This window comes from Elephantulus edwardii, unplaced genomic scaffold (genome assembly GCF_000299155.1).
Source record: "Elephantulus edwardii isolate Elephantulus edwardi_28Jun2011 unplaced genomic scaffold, EleEdw1.0 scaffold00117, whole genome shotgun sequence".
Lineage (NCBI taxonomy): Eukaryota > Metazoa > Chordata > Mammalia > Macroscelidea > Macroscelididae > Elephantulus > Elephantulus edwardii.
The window spans coordinates 8,475,489-8,490,059 of record NW_006399867.1 but is presented as its reverse complement, the minus strand read 5'-3'; the positions used below and the strand labels follow the sequence as shown (position 1 = coordinate 8,490,059).

The 14,571-nt window shown below is 47.6% G+C and overlaps 1 protein-coding gene across 1 annotated transcript in view; it reads left to right on the top strand.

The window, feature by feature from the left end:
* The window catches only part of LOC102869348 (xylosyltransferase 1-like), a 211,094-nt gene that overhangs the window by 65,756 nt on the left and 130,767 nt on the right, over window positions 1-14,571 (top strand). The window contains exon 3 of the mRNA XM_006892717.1: window positions 13,999-14,171. Within this exon, the coding sequence (XP_006892779.1) occupies window positions 13,999-14,171 (173 nt within the window). The remainder of the gene's footprint in view (window positions 1-13,998; window positions 14,172-14,571) is intronic.

Genomic DNA, 14,571 nt, shown 5'->3' with positions numbered 1-14,571 from the left:
CAGAGCTATAGACTAGGAAGAAAGGCCTGGAAAACCTTTTCCAAAAATTAGCCCCTGGAAACCCTGTGAATCCCCAGCTGATCATGGGTCCACACAGGTTTTTGTTGCATGGAATGTGGAGTCTCCACGAGTTAGGGCAGGTAGAAGGCCACTTGCAACAAAGACAGAGTCTAGCCCAGTGGTTTTCAATTGTTAACAGGCCTCAGCATCACTAGACATTTCTCTCAGCCACTCATTCCTGGACCCTAGCTTCATAGTTTCTGATTCAGTGTATTTAAGACCAGGATGCTCTAATAGCTTAGAGGTAAGGAATTGCACTGCTGACACAAGAGCACACAGTTCAAATCCACCAGATGTTTCATGGTGGAAAGATGAGCAGTCTCCTCCCGTATGATTGGCCGCTGCAAACCTGCCGGAGGGTCAGCGATGAGTCAGTTCTGATTGGAAGGAGTATGACAGTAGCAGCGGGAGGGGGATGAAATATGCCTATCTGACAAGTCTTGGCATGTAGCTGGTTCTACTGGTCAGCTGATGCTGCTTGTTTGATTACTATGACTCTGCAGTGTAATTGATTAAGTGTGCAGCTGCTAACTGGCAGGCTGTCGGTTTGAACCCACCCAGGGACACTTGTTCTTGGAGAGAGACCTCATTTTGGAAAGAGAGCGGCTCGGCAGAAGAGAGGAAAACCCTTAGCGAGATGCATTTGTACAGTGACTGTAGCAATGGGCTTAAGTGTGTGAGAGATTGTGAGGATGGCACCGGGTAGGGTAGGTTTCAGATCTGCTGTTCATAGAATCGCTGTGAGTCGTACTCGATTTGACAGCACCTGACAACAATAACAATAGACACAGCTGGGAAGCCAAAGCTGGTAGCTCGCTTCAGGAAAGAAGGTCATAGTCTTGAAAAGCACACATGCACCACCAGGAGTTAAAATTGACCAGGCGGCTGTGGTTCTCAGCAGGTGGGAGGACTGAGTGGCATGGTCTGTAAGGAGGTGTACTGACAACCTAAAGTTGATGCCTTTCTGAAGGTTCGAATCCACAAGGGACTTCGAGGAAGAAAGATGGGCGTTCTCCTCCCATGTGATTTACAGCCTCTGAAAACCAACTGAAAGGGTCAGCTGTGAATCCATTTCCATTCAACAGCAGAGATGATGATCATCCTATTTGTGAATGAAGGAGACATATTTGGCTTTGTCATATGGTAGATACAGTTCCACCACCAACTGATGGAGGCCAGGGCTGCTGGGAGTCATTCTCAGTCCAAAGGAGACTCCCTCTCATTCTTCTCAACAGTGTCCCCAGCTCCGAATGCCCTCCGGCTGCCAAAGGAGAGAAGCTCGGAACTGCAGTAGACAATAGTTAGCCAACTTTACTAGTGCTAAAGGGTTATACTGCCAACCCTTTGCCTGAGGGTCAAATTCACCAGCTGCTCCCTGGAAGAAGGATGAAGAGTCTGTCCCCCTGTGATTGACAACCTCTGAAAACCCCCAAAAAAACTGCTGCGAGTCAGTTCAGACTTGATGACACAACAGTTTCAGGTGAGCTTAGAAGAGGCAGCCTGAATTGTTAGGCAAAACATAAAACATGGTATATGAAGTCAGATCACCTTATACTCTGCCCTCTCCTGGCTCTGTGTCCTTAGTCAGCTTCCTTCGCCTTTCTGAACTGTGGAAATCTTTCTGTAAGTGGGGATAATTCACACAGGTAGCTGAGAGGGAGGGAGGGGGAGAGGGAGAAGGGGAGAAGGGAGAGAGAGGGAGATAGAGAGAGAAGGAGAAACAGAGAGGGAGACAGAGAGAGAGGGGGAGACAAGAGACAGAAGGAGGGAGGGGGAGCGAGAGATGAAAGCTTGGGGAAGGAGCCTGGTGAATATTGAGCCCTGTGAATATTAAGGGTTCAGCTAATGGAAATAAAAATTAGAGGATGTTCTTGTTAGACCCTCGGTTCATTCTCTCTTTCTCTTCCCCCACCCCATCTCTCCCTCTCTATGTCTCTTTCACTGTTTATCTGTTTCACTGTATGTCTATCAAAGAAGAATAAAGATTCCCCACCCTAGAAAACTCCCCAAAAGACCCTCTAGTGCCCCTGCAGTGAGAGAGGACCATGGATATTGAGGCAGGAAAGGGAACCTTATCTGGACCTGTGCGTCCTTCTGTGATTTCCAGGGCTGCGTGGGTGCCATTGTGCACCTGACCTTCACCTTCATCCTCCATTTAACACCCTCAGCACGTTCCGATCACAGGGTGCACTTGTGCAGGCTCATCAATATTCCCTGGACTTCTTTCCCATTCCTCCCACCTTCCTGAGTTTGTCATATCCTCATCCCTCCTGCCTTGTGACTCCCCTGGTTTTATTTCAATAACTCACTTTCACCTTTCACTTAAGTAAATTTTATTTTAAAAGGCATTTTGCATCACTGCCAAAAAAAAAAGAACAACAAAAACAGGCATCTTGCCCCACATGCCATAATGAGAGCTCATCTGTGCCAATGAGCTGGTGAAACCAAAACAGCTGGCTGCTCCCCTTGCCTGCCAAGGTGCCAGACTCAGGACAAAGCCCCCGTTTGAGAAAGAAGATCAGGAACGAAGTGCCATAGAGGACACGTTAGCTTCAGTCTGAGATGTCCTTGGTGCGTCCATCCTGAGAGCTGGGTGAGGAATGAATTCCCTGTGCCGTCTGATTCAGTGCTGTGTGATGTCCTTTCTCTCTTGCTTGAGCCCCAAATCCCTGTTTAAGAACAGCAACTCTGAAGTCCCTGAGTTCAGGTCCTGGGCTACCACTTCCAGCGATGTCCACAGACAAGCTTCTGTGCAGTGGAGTAAGATTGCGGGGTCAGCCTGCAAGGCCATGACAGCCATACCCCATGGAGGAGATGCCTGAGTTACAGGTAGTGTACCCGAGATACAGCTCATGTATCCACGTTGCAGCTAGTGTACCCCACATTACTAGTGCCCCCGAGATACAGCTCGTGTACCCACATTACAGCTAGTGTACCCGAGATACAGCTTTTGTAACCACATTACAGCTAGTGTACCTACATTACAGCTAGTATACCCATATTACAGCTAGTGTACCCAAGTTACAGCTACTGTACCCATGTTACAGCTGCTGTACCCACATTACAGCCAGTGTATCCAAGTTACAGCTAGTGTACCTAAGTTACAGCTGGTATACCCATCTTACAGCTGGTGAACCCTCTTTTCAGTTGGTGTACTCACGTTAACAGCTGGTGTACCCAAGATACAGCTGGTGTATCCACATTACAGATAGTGTACCTGATTTACAAATAGTGTATCCACATTACACCTAGTGTACTTACATTATAGCTGGTGTACCCACGTTACAGCTGGCATACCCATGTTACAGCTGGTGTACCTACATTACAGCTAATGTACCTACATTACAGCTGGTGTACTCAAGTTACAGCTAATGTATCTGAGTTACAGCTAGTTTACCTGTATTACAGCTTGTTTACCCAAGCTACAGAGCACTGGTGGCCTGGTGGTAATAACCTGTGCTGCAATTCCAAAATCCTGTGGTTCGAATCCACCAGCAGCTCCATGAGCAAAGGATGGGCAGTCTCTCCCCGTGTCACCAACTGCTTTTGAAAACTCATTGGAGGGTCAGCTGTGGATCAGTTCTGACTCGCCAGTACACAACAACATACTCAAGTTACAGCTCATGTGCCCAAGTTATAGCTTGTGAATCTGAGTTACAGCTCGTGAATCTGAGTTACAACTCGTGTACCTGAGTTGTTGTTGTTGTTGTTGTTGTTTTTGTTATGTGCCATCAAGTCGTTTGTGACTCATAGCTACCCTATGTACAACAGCCCTAAATCCTGCTCTATCCTGTGCCAATTGCACTGCCTCTGACACACCCATCCCAATTACCCCAGTCACTGAATCAATCCACCTCATAGAGGGTCTTCCCCTCCTGTGCCATCCCTCTACCCTACCAAGCATGATGTCCCTCTCTAAAGACCTGTCTCTCCTTACAACATGTCCAAAGTATGTCAGACGAAGCCCCAGAATCCTTGCCTCCAAGGAGCAGCCTGGTTTAATCCTCTTTACGATGAATCTGTTTGTTTTCTTGGCAGTCCATGGTACATTCAATACTCTTCTCCAGCACCACAGCTCAAAGGAGTCAATTCTCCTTCTATCCTCCCTGGTCATTGTCCAACTCTCTGATGCATAACAAGTGATTGCAAAAACCATGGCCTGTATCAGGCGGACCTTAGTCTCCAGAGAGACACTGTTGCTCTTGAGTACTTTAGAGAGGTCCCTAACCACAGACTTTCCCATCGCAATACGTTTTTTGATTTCCTGTCTACTGGTGCCAAGAGTGTTGACCGTGGAGCCGAGCAAACTGAAGCTGTGAACAATCTCAATCTCTTCGCCATCCATCCTGCTGCTATCGATTGGTCCAGTGGTGAGAATTTCCGTCTTCTTGACATTGAGCCTCAGTCCATATTAAAGGCTGCAGTCCTGAGTTAGAGCTCATGTATTTGAATTACAGCTCGTGTGCCCAAGTTATAGCTCGTGTATCAGAGTTACAGCTTGTGTACTTGAGTTACAGCTCGTCTATCTGAGTTACAGCTTGTGTACGTGAGTTAGAGTTCATGTATTTGAATTACAGCTCATGTACCAGAGTTAGAGCTCATGTATCTGAGTTACAGCCCATGAACCAGTTAGAGCTCGTGTATCTGCATTACAGCTCATGTACCCGAGTTACAACTCATGTATTCGAGCTACAGTTTTGAGTCTTTATAGAACTCTTAGAGGTGGGCATGCTGTGCAGTAGAGGAAGCTGAGGCACGGAGGGATGAAGTGATTCACTAGTAAACGCAGAACCCCTACAAAGAATGGCTGTGTTACTAGAAAAACGCAGTTCCCCCATCTGCCGCCAGAAAAGAACCAGTCTTGGAGACAAGGGTTGGAGTAGTAAAACCAGACCTTTTATTATATGGTCATGTGTAGGAGACAAAGGATATGGGCTTCCAAAATCTGCCTTGAAGATTGGTGGCGGGGGAGGGGGTTTCTAGGGGACGGGTAGGACCCTGGAGTGTGAGAATTTGTCGCCGTATCTTCCTTTGTCCAGGTGCCCTGGTCAGTGGCCACAACCTGGACTAGTTGGTCTGGTTTTTCTCAATAGTCTGGAGACAGTTGGTACAGTTCACACGTTGTATTTTAAGGGGAGTTCTCCCACCTGCTGCCAGAATATAACCAATCTTGAAGACAGGTACAGCTACCGATTATAGGAACTAGCAGGAAAAGACAACAAAGAACTTTAATAATTGCTGGGCTAAGAGAAAGTTCTTTTTTCCCTTCAAGATACTATAAAAAAATGAATAAAAATTAGTACAATTCTGTTTTTTATAGCCATTAATTTAAGGAGTGTCCCTTTTCCTTAAGGTAGAACAAAATGTTAATTTCAACCTGTTACAGGGTATTTAAAGGGGGGAATTACAGTTTCCTACAAGTATAGAGTCAATGCTCTCTCGGGCAAGGAACGTCCCTACAATCCATGATGTCATGTGCCATTGAGTTGGAACTGATCGCAGCAGGTTTTCAGAGGCAGTAAATCACACAGAAGATTACCTAACTTTCTCCCACAGAGCAACTGGTGGATTCGAACTGCGTGCCTTCAGGTTGGCAGCATAGGTCCTTACTACTGGGCCACCAGAGCTCCCTGAATAACCCAGACTATTACTGGGAATTGTCTGGTGCAGTACAGGGTGGTTCAAATCTACCAGCTGCTCTGGAAAAGAAAGGTGGGCAGTCTCCTCCCGTGCAATTTACAACCTCTGAAAACCCACTGGAGGGCCCGTGTGTGGGTCAGTTTCAACTGGACAACAAAGAACTTTAGTCACTTTTGAATTTTCTTAAAACAATATGAAAATCTCTCTCTCTCTCTCTCTCTCTCTCTCTCTCTCACACACACACTAGCGTGCACTCTCTTGAGTGAGACCAATGAGTGTGACTAAAGCCCCAACTCACAGTAGCCTACCAGGTGCTGTCCACCCTGTTTATAGATAAAGAACCAGGGCAGAGAGAAGGGCAGTGTTTCTCCCAAGAGCCCACAGTGAAGAGCTGGGTCTAGAAGTCTCATTCTTCAGTCCCAGGGCTTGCACCTCCTCAGGCAGCGTCAGTCGCTCGCACCCCAGCTCCGGCCTCCTGACCCTGGCCACCTTTGCATGCAGCCTCTTTTCCGCTCCCCCTTGGTTCCCAAGACCCACCCAGCCCTCTTCTTTGGAACCCGCGCAGCAGGCGTCGCTGCAGCAGCCAGAAGAGGTCCTTTCAGCGTGTGAATAGAATGGAAGGCTTTGTGGGCATAATAACTATTCCAGTCAAGCGGCTCCTCTGCATCCGTTATTAACTGTGGTCGGGGAATGCTGAGAAGGGGAGCTGTGTTATTGGCCAGCAGCGGGCTTCGGCATACACACAGCCCAGGGAGCCAGTGCCGACCAGGGTGGAAGCTGGGGCCGAGACCAGTGCAGTCTGTGCACAGTGCTGTGTTTAGACCGCCGCAGAGCAGTCATGACACTGATGCTGACCTTGACCGTGACGATGTGGTTGTGGGTGTTGTAGCTGCTGCATCGCCTCCTGTTGGCTGTGACCTCTTGTACATCGGCACCAAATGCTGTCCAGGCCTGGACCATCCTCATGGCCATCGCTCTGTATAGCCCATTGGTGAAGCCAACACGTCAGTCCTTCTCATGGAAGATTTTCTTCATTTTCACTGACTCTCTCTGCTTTACCAAACTTGAGGTCCTTCTAAAGTTTCACTGTCTCATCACTAGCCAGAAAGCCATCACGTTTCATCAAACTCATAGTGTTAGTCGGCTGAGCCCTTCCTACGTACCAGACCCTGTGCCACGTACCAGATGTGGGGACCCCTGTGCCACGTACCAGATGTGGAGACCCCTGTGCCACATACCTGATGTGGGGACCCTGTGCCACATACCGGATGTGGGAATCCTATGCCACCTACTGGATGTGGAGACCCTGTGCCATGTATTGAAATTGGAAACTCTGTGCCACGTACCAGAACTGGGGACCCTGTGCCATGTACTAGATGTGGGGGTCCTGTGCCACATACCGGATGTGGGGACCCTGTGCCACGTACCAGATGTGGGGACCCCTGTGCCATGTACCAGATGTGGGGACCCTGTGTCATGTACCAGATGTGGGGACCCCCGTGCAATGTACTGGATATGAGAGTCTTGTGCCATGTACCGGGTATGGGGACCTTGTGCTACATATTGGACATGGGGGTCTTGGGCCACGTACCGGCTGTGGGCCTCCACATGTGAGTGGGTCCATTATTACACCCGTTGTACAGATGAGAAAATGAAGACTCTGAGAGATGGTATAACTGGCTGAGCAGGGTTGGAACCCAGATTCCCACTCTTGTGCCCTGTGCCTCACTTACCCTTCCAGGTCAGGTGCCAGCAAGACACGAGGCTGTAATGATGGACAGATTCGGGGCTTTCACACAGGGTGTTCACCCACAGAGAGCACCTCATCTGCACTGTCTCTTGGGCTCCCAAAACTAACATATTCCCTGTGTGACCTGCGATGATCTGAGCAGTACAGAATATGGGGGACCAGCTCTGTGCGTCACAGCGTGTTGCAGACAGAACTCTCTAGAACTCCCTTGCAGTCTCCACAACTGCACTGCAGAAATATACTTGATATTCTGCCCCTACAAACCTGGCTTGTTAGCATTCCTCACAAGCCACCTTCTCCTTCTGCCCCTAGAATCTCTGATTTGCCACTTATTTTCTGTTCAGTGTCAAGGGAGTCTGATTATATTTTTTTAAGCCTTCGTTTATTAGGAGCTGGGCAGTATTAAAGCTTCAGGCTTTCAGTGTCCCCTGTCTGTGGAAGACACATGGAGCACTGACCACACATCATCGTCATGTGTCCTGCAGCCAGAAGTCCCCTGATATGACCCTGCTTCTTGTGAAATAGAGGCTTTGGGACAAGACCGGTTCATTTCCTTCTCAATTCAGGCACTTGAGCAGATTAGCTACTCTGAGCCTCAGCTTGCTTTGCCCGTTTGTATATACATATACGTTGGTGTTGTTGTTGTTGTTGTAATGTGCTGTCAAGTCGCTTGTGACACAAAGCAACCCTATGTATGTACAGAAGCTCTACATCCTGCTCTATCCTGAGCCAACCTTATGGTCTCTGACACACCTTCCCCCATTACCTCAGTCACTGAGTTAATCCATCTCGTCTAGGATCTTCCTCTCTTGCACTGTCCCTCCACCCTTCCAAGCACGATGCCCCTCCCTCTCCAAGGACTCGTCGGTCTTGGCAATATGCCCAAAGTATATCAGGCAGAGCTTCAGAATCCTTGCCTCCAAGGAGCAGCCTGGTTTTAGAACTCTCTCCAGAACAAATGTGTTTGTTCTCCTAGCAGTCCATGGTATATTCAATATTCTTCTCCAGCATCACAGCTCAAAGGCATCAACTCTCCTTCTATCATCCCTCGTCATTGTCCAACTCTCTGGTATACATACATTTACATATAACACTCAGCATCCTTTCTTTTTGTGTCTAGCTCTGTGACATTAACCATATTCATCAGTTATACTGTTGCACAGCCATCATAACTACCCATTTCCAACATTTTCTACTGGTTTTTGATGACCTGCAGACTGTAAATATCATGGAGGAATATACTTTTGTGTCCACTGATAGGGCAGAAAAAGTGTCTGAGACGCAGAAGACAGTGAATGAATGAATGAAAGACCCAATAGATGAACAAAGAATATCCTTGACATGCAGACTTACATGTTTGTCCTCCTAAGTCTGTAGGCTAGGTTCATAAAAATTTGCAGAATAAAATATAATATTTAGATCACAGAGAAGGCTTACCCTTAGGATCACCTCTGTCCATGTCCATTTTAGTGTTTTGTTCTCGAGCTCCTCGTCAGAGGCACTTGATGGGCCTTATTTTATTTTATATTTTTATTTTATTTTCTTTTATATGAACTCTTTTTAAAAAAAATTTATTCTATTAATTTTAATGAACATTTACAGAGATTTTGGATTTCCATTCATTCATCATTGCACTTTTCTCCCTGCCCGCCCCCCCCCCCAGTTTGCTCCTCTCTTTGAAAAGTAAAAGAACAATTCTTTCTTTGGTATATAATTCCCCCACACCCCTCCCACCGCCCCGAGTACACTATTTTTAAAGGCCCTCCCTGGTTTTTGGTAGAGTCTCTTAAGTGAGGACAGATTGATGCACAGACTCTAACAACAAGCTCCAGCAGATCCTGAGGATGGCACAGGACAGGGCAAGGTGTGGGTCTATGCGAAGCCAAATTTCTTATTAAATATTTGTAATGAACAGAATGCTACTTCAGGTTATGAGGGAGGCTGGTACCAGCTGGAATTCATCCTGAAGCACTAAGGCAATCCTTAAGCGTTTACAGGACTCTTGCATTGTATTTGCTGATCCCTCCCTCCTGAGTCAAGCAGAAGGCTTTCAATAGAAAAAGCTTAGCTTCACCTGTGTTGGAGTCTCGTTGTGATTTACTCCCTGGCAATTTTCAATAAAGACAGGAAAGCTGGAATCAGTGAGTCAGTTCACTTCAGTTGTTCGAGAACTGTTCACTTCCTGCTTTACCTCTGTCCTTCTCCTATATTCTTGGTGTTCTGTCTCGTTATTAATATTTTTAAAAAATACTTTGCCCTCAGTCTACAACACAGGTCTGTTGTTCAGAGAGTCTCTGTGAGTTACAGTCAACTCGATGGCACCAAACCACATGAGAGATGACAGCCTGGTGGTCAGACCAGGACATGGTTGTGAGAGAAGATAAACTTTACTCATGTTATGATCTGTTCCCTTTGGATTTTCACATTTCTCAGCCTGTTCATAATCCATATGTCGAGATGACAGAAGAGGAATCTACACCTTTGAGTTGTAATGCTGGAGAAGAGTCTTGAACATACCATGGACTGCCAAGTTAGAATACGCAGTTCGCTCTTGAAGAGGATGAAACCAAGTTTCTCCTTGGAGGCAAGGATTTTGAAACTGTATCTCATATGCTTTGGGCCAGGAAGGACTGGTCTTTGGAGAAGGACATCATGCTTGGAAGGGTGGAGGGACAGCACAGGAGAGGAGGACCCCAGATGAGGTGAATTGAAACAGTAACTGGTGGAATGGGGGGAGGAGTGTCAGAGTCAGTGAGACTGGTTCAGGACAGGGCAGGCTTCAGAGCTCCTGTACACAGAGTCGCTTTGGCGACTCAGCAGCATGTAATAACAACAGCAGCAAGAGTCCATCTGTCAGAACAGGCTCATGTCCTTTGTCCTTGGACTTTGTCTAGAATTGGTATGTCATAGATTTAAAGGCTAAAGGAATGGATGGTTGGTTGGAGGGGTGATGCTTAAATGGAGACAGTATTTCTAGGCATGTATGTCTTGAGTGGTCACCAGAAGAACCCGGTTTATCTGTCTGTGGCTCAGAGAGCAGCTAGGATAACTGTGGCTGCTGCCAAGTCTGTCATTACCCGGAGCCAAGATGATAATTAGCTCCAAGGTTGCAGCTATTGATTTAGCAGCCAAGGAACCGAGGAACGCGTCAGGAGAGCTTGGGGAAGAGCACTCCGAATCCGTGGGCGACACTGTCCCAGCTCTGCTCTGTCTCTGTCTCCCTGCCCTGACCATACCTCTATCAGAAAATGAATGGACATTTTCGTGTGCTTTCTCCCAGTTGATTGAAGGCTTCTCAGAGACAAAGGCGATTTTTTAAAAATACGTCATATTTTCCTGGCACCTTTCATGGTATCAGGTATGAAGTATCTGTGTCCAAAATTAAACAAATAAATGGAATCCATTCCAATTCATGGCGACTCTCACTAGGGTTTCTGAGACGGTAAACTCACTGAGAGTAGATTGTTTCCTCTTTCTCCCATGGAGTGACTCGTGGATTTGAACCACAGACTTTCCGTTAACAGCACACGCAGCAAGTCCTTCACTGGGTGAGTTAGTACTGCACATGTCACTAGCTTGCTTGGCAGTTAGATGGCTGCGTGGGTAAAGGAATGGATGGCTGGTTTTAAGGATGACAGGTGGTCGGGTGGTTGGGTGAATGAATTGTGGGTCTTTTAGGATAATAGGCTTTTGGATGCTTTGCAGGATAGGCAGTTGGGTAATGAGCTGCCTTTTGGAGAGCTGTTGTTGGTGTTATTAGGTGCCATCGAGTGATTCAGAGCAACTCTGTGACCAACACATCTGAACCTTGCCCTGTCCTGCAACCCTCATGACAGCTGCCAGGCTCAAGCCCATTGTTAAGGTCACTGCGTGAATCCATACTGTTGAAGGTCTTCTTTCTCTGACCTCCACCTTTCCAAGAATGATGTCTTTTTTCCAAGGACTGTTCCCTCCTTACAGCATACTCACAGTCTGTGAGTTTTACCTTCTCTGCCTCTAAGGACCGCTTTGGTGGCACGTTCTCCAAGAGAGCCAGGTCCTTGGAACTGCTTAGATGGGCAGATGGATTTACAGATGTCTAGTGAATGAAAAGATGTGACCTTATTGGCCACGCAGAATCAGCTTTCGTTTAATACAAGAACCTCTCCCTGCAGTATGTATACTGCCTTTAAATGCATGCCTGTGTGCCTGCAGTGACTGATGTAACAGACCTCTAACCAACAGTCACATTCATTCTAAGTCTTTCCTCAGTTTTAGGCATGAGCCTGTGGTGTGCATTAGTGATTTAGGGCATGAGCTTTAGACTGGGATTGACTTGGTTTGGGTCTAACTTCACGATTGAGAACAGTGTAGCCCTGAGTGGAGCGAAGCCCTGGATGGAGTCCTTCGTTTCCTCATTTGGAAAATGATAGAAGAACAGTAATTATGAGGATCAAATGAGATCATGGAAGTCAGAGACTGATCAGTATTCATTTAAACCTGTTGTTAGCAGGGATTGTTATTGCTATTTGCTGTGCCACGATGTGGTGGTGGTGGTGGTGGAGGAGGTGGTGGTGATGGTGGTAGAGGTGGTGATGGTGGTAGAGGTGGTGGTTTTATGTGCTATGTCACCTGATACTCATACTGATCCTATGCGCAACAGCTCTGAAGTCTGCCCTATCTTGAGCCAAATTCACTGACTCCTACACACCTAATCCCATTGCCCCAGTTACCATGTCAGTCCATCTCATCTGGGGTCTTCCTCTCCTGTGCTGTCCTTCCACCCTTCCAAGCATTATGTCCTCCACCAAGAACTGGTCCCTCTTGGCTACATGTCCAAAGTAAGTGAGACAGAGCTTCAAAATCTTTGCCTCCAAGAAGAAACTTGGTTTCACCCTCTCCAAGACAGGCTTATTTGTTCTCCTCACAGTCCATGGTATGTTCGAGACTATTCTCCAGTACCACAAAGGCATCAGTTCTTCTGTCATCCTTTGTCATTGTCCTGATCTCTGATGCATAGCATGTAATTGCAAAGACTATGGCCTGGATCAGCTGCACCTTAATCTCTAGACGGACATCATTACTCCTCAACGCTATGGAGAGGTGTCTGACAGCAGACTTCCCAATGCAGTTCACCTCCCTCCCACAGTAAAGCTGCATAGCAGATATATATTCCAGTATTGTGTATTCATTGGTACACGAGGCTGAAATAATCCTTCAGCACTTGGTGCTTATGTTCAGAGGAGTATTTAGGTCTCAGTTAAGCAAGTAAACAGAAAAGCCGTTTCAGCCAGTGTGAAAGGATGTGCAGAAATTTGAAATAAGGTGGTGGGAAAGAGACGGGGGTGATAGATCAAGGCCAGAGTGGAATTGTCGCATGGGGTTTCCAAGGCCATAAATCTTCTGTCAAGGCTTCCTGCTGCAGAGCGGCTGGTGGGCTTGAACTGTGCACCTTCAGGTTCACAGATGAGTGCTTTGCTCATATTCTGGGTCCCCTAATCTAAGAATTTACCGTCTAACACCCTTAAGAAGCGAAGTTAGACCCAGCGGAAGTCAGGCCACACAAAGCAAGAAGAGTTTTGGAGGGGCTTGTAGTGGGTGTGGATGACTTAGTGGCCGCAGGTGTATACGTGGGGACTTCGTGCCAGCGCCCCTGTACCACTGACCACCGGTGCTCTTGGGGTTAATTCCCCTCACACAGCCTCTCTCTCCAGGTAGAGCTATGAACGCTCATAGACTTCCAGCTGACATGCAACACAGAGATACTCTCTTACCCCTTAATTCCAGCCACTTCTGGAACTGTCTGATTAACCATCAAGTTCATCTCTGAACACATAGCTATGGCCTGTCAGCTGTAGCATCCAGTTGTCCTCTGTGAGAAGACCTGCCCTGGAATCATTATGGAGTTAATCCTCCCCCGCTCCCCGATCCACATAGACTGAGAAGGGAGGGAGGAGAGAGTGGTGTCCCCCCAAAATAATGATTGTTGTGAGAAGAGAAGGGCAAGTGGGTTCTGGACAGGATGGAACAACCTGGGTTGTTCACCTTTCCTTACTCAGAAGTAACTGTCCCTCCACTGCGTGATCCTTAAAGCTCATGGGCTTGGTTGCTAACTAGAACGTTGGTGGTTCAGGTCTATCCAGAAGACCTTGGAAGAAAGGCCTGGCAATCTACTTCTCAAAAGGCCAGCCGTTGAAAACCCTGTGGATCTCAGTTCCACCGTGTCACACACAGGGTCACCATGAGTCAGTATCAGCTAGACAGCAGCCGGTTAACTGTTCCTCCTGTGGCTGAGAGATACCTTCTGGTTTCTCGTCAGGATCTGATGTCTCTGTATCTGTGTCTCCAGCTCAGTGAAGACCCTTTGAGAGTGGAAGCCTTGTGCTTTAAGACCACCTCAGTGCCCCTCACTCCTGTGGTGACGGACAGGGTCACAGTCAAGGGCATGTTTCTGAAAGGTGACTCAGTATGGTGGTGATGGTCCTCCAAAAAGAGTGTCCGAGAAAGCCCCACCCACGAGGGACCTTCCAGCTGCACCTCACACGCCCGGTGTCTTGGGTTCTCCTCAGGCAAAGCCAACAAGAACGTGCAGTGGGATGAGGACTCGGTGGAGTACATGCCTACCAACCCGGTGAGAATCGCCTTCGTCCTGGTGGTCCATGGCCGCGCCTCCCGGCAGCTACAGCGCATGTTCAAGGCTATCTACCACAAAGACCACTTCTACTACATCCACGTGGACAAGGTGAGAGGCGCTGTGCATTTGCCAGGTTCCCGTCTGTCTCTGCGAGGCCATCTGTCCTTCCCTGAGACCCTCCTCACACGTCACTAGGGCAGTCCCTAACCCCTCTTTTTAATGGGGAACGTTGTAGCTGGACTCTTAAGGGCATTTGTGTCTGTTTCTGTGTGTATATGTGGGTGTGTGAGAAACAGAGAAAGAGAAGGGGGTGGGGGGAGAGAGACAGAGTGTGTGTGTGTGTGTGTGAGGGAGGGAGAGGGAGAGGAAAAAGAGCATGTGCGGAAGAGAGAAAGAAAAAGTTTGTGTGAGAGATAGAGACTGAGAGGGGTATGCATGACAGAGATAGGATATGGGTACATGCACATGTGTGGGTGTGTGTGAGAGAGAGAGAGAGAGAGAAAATATA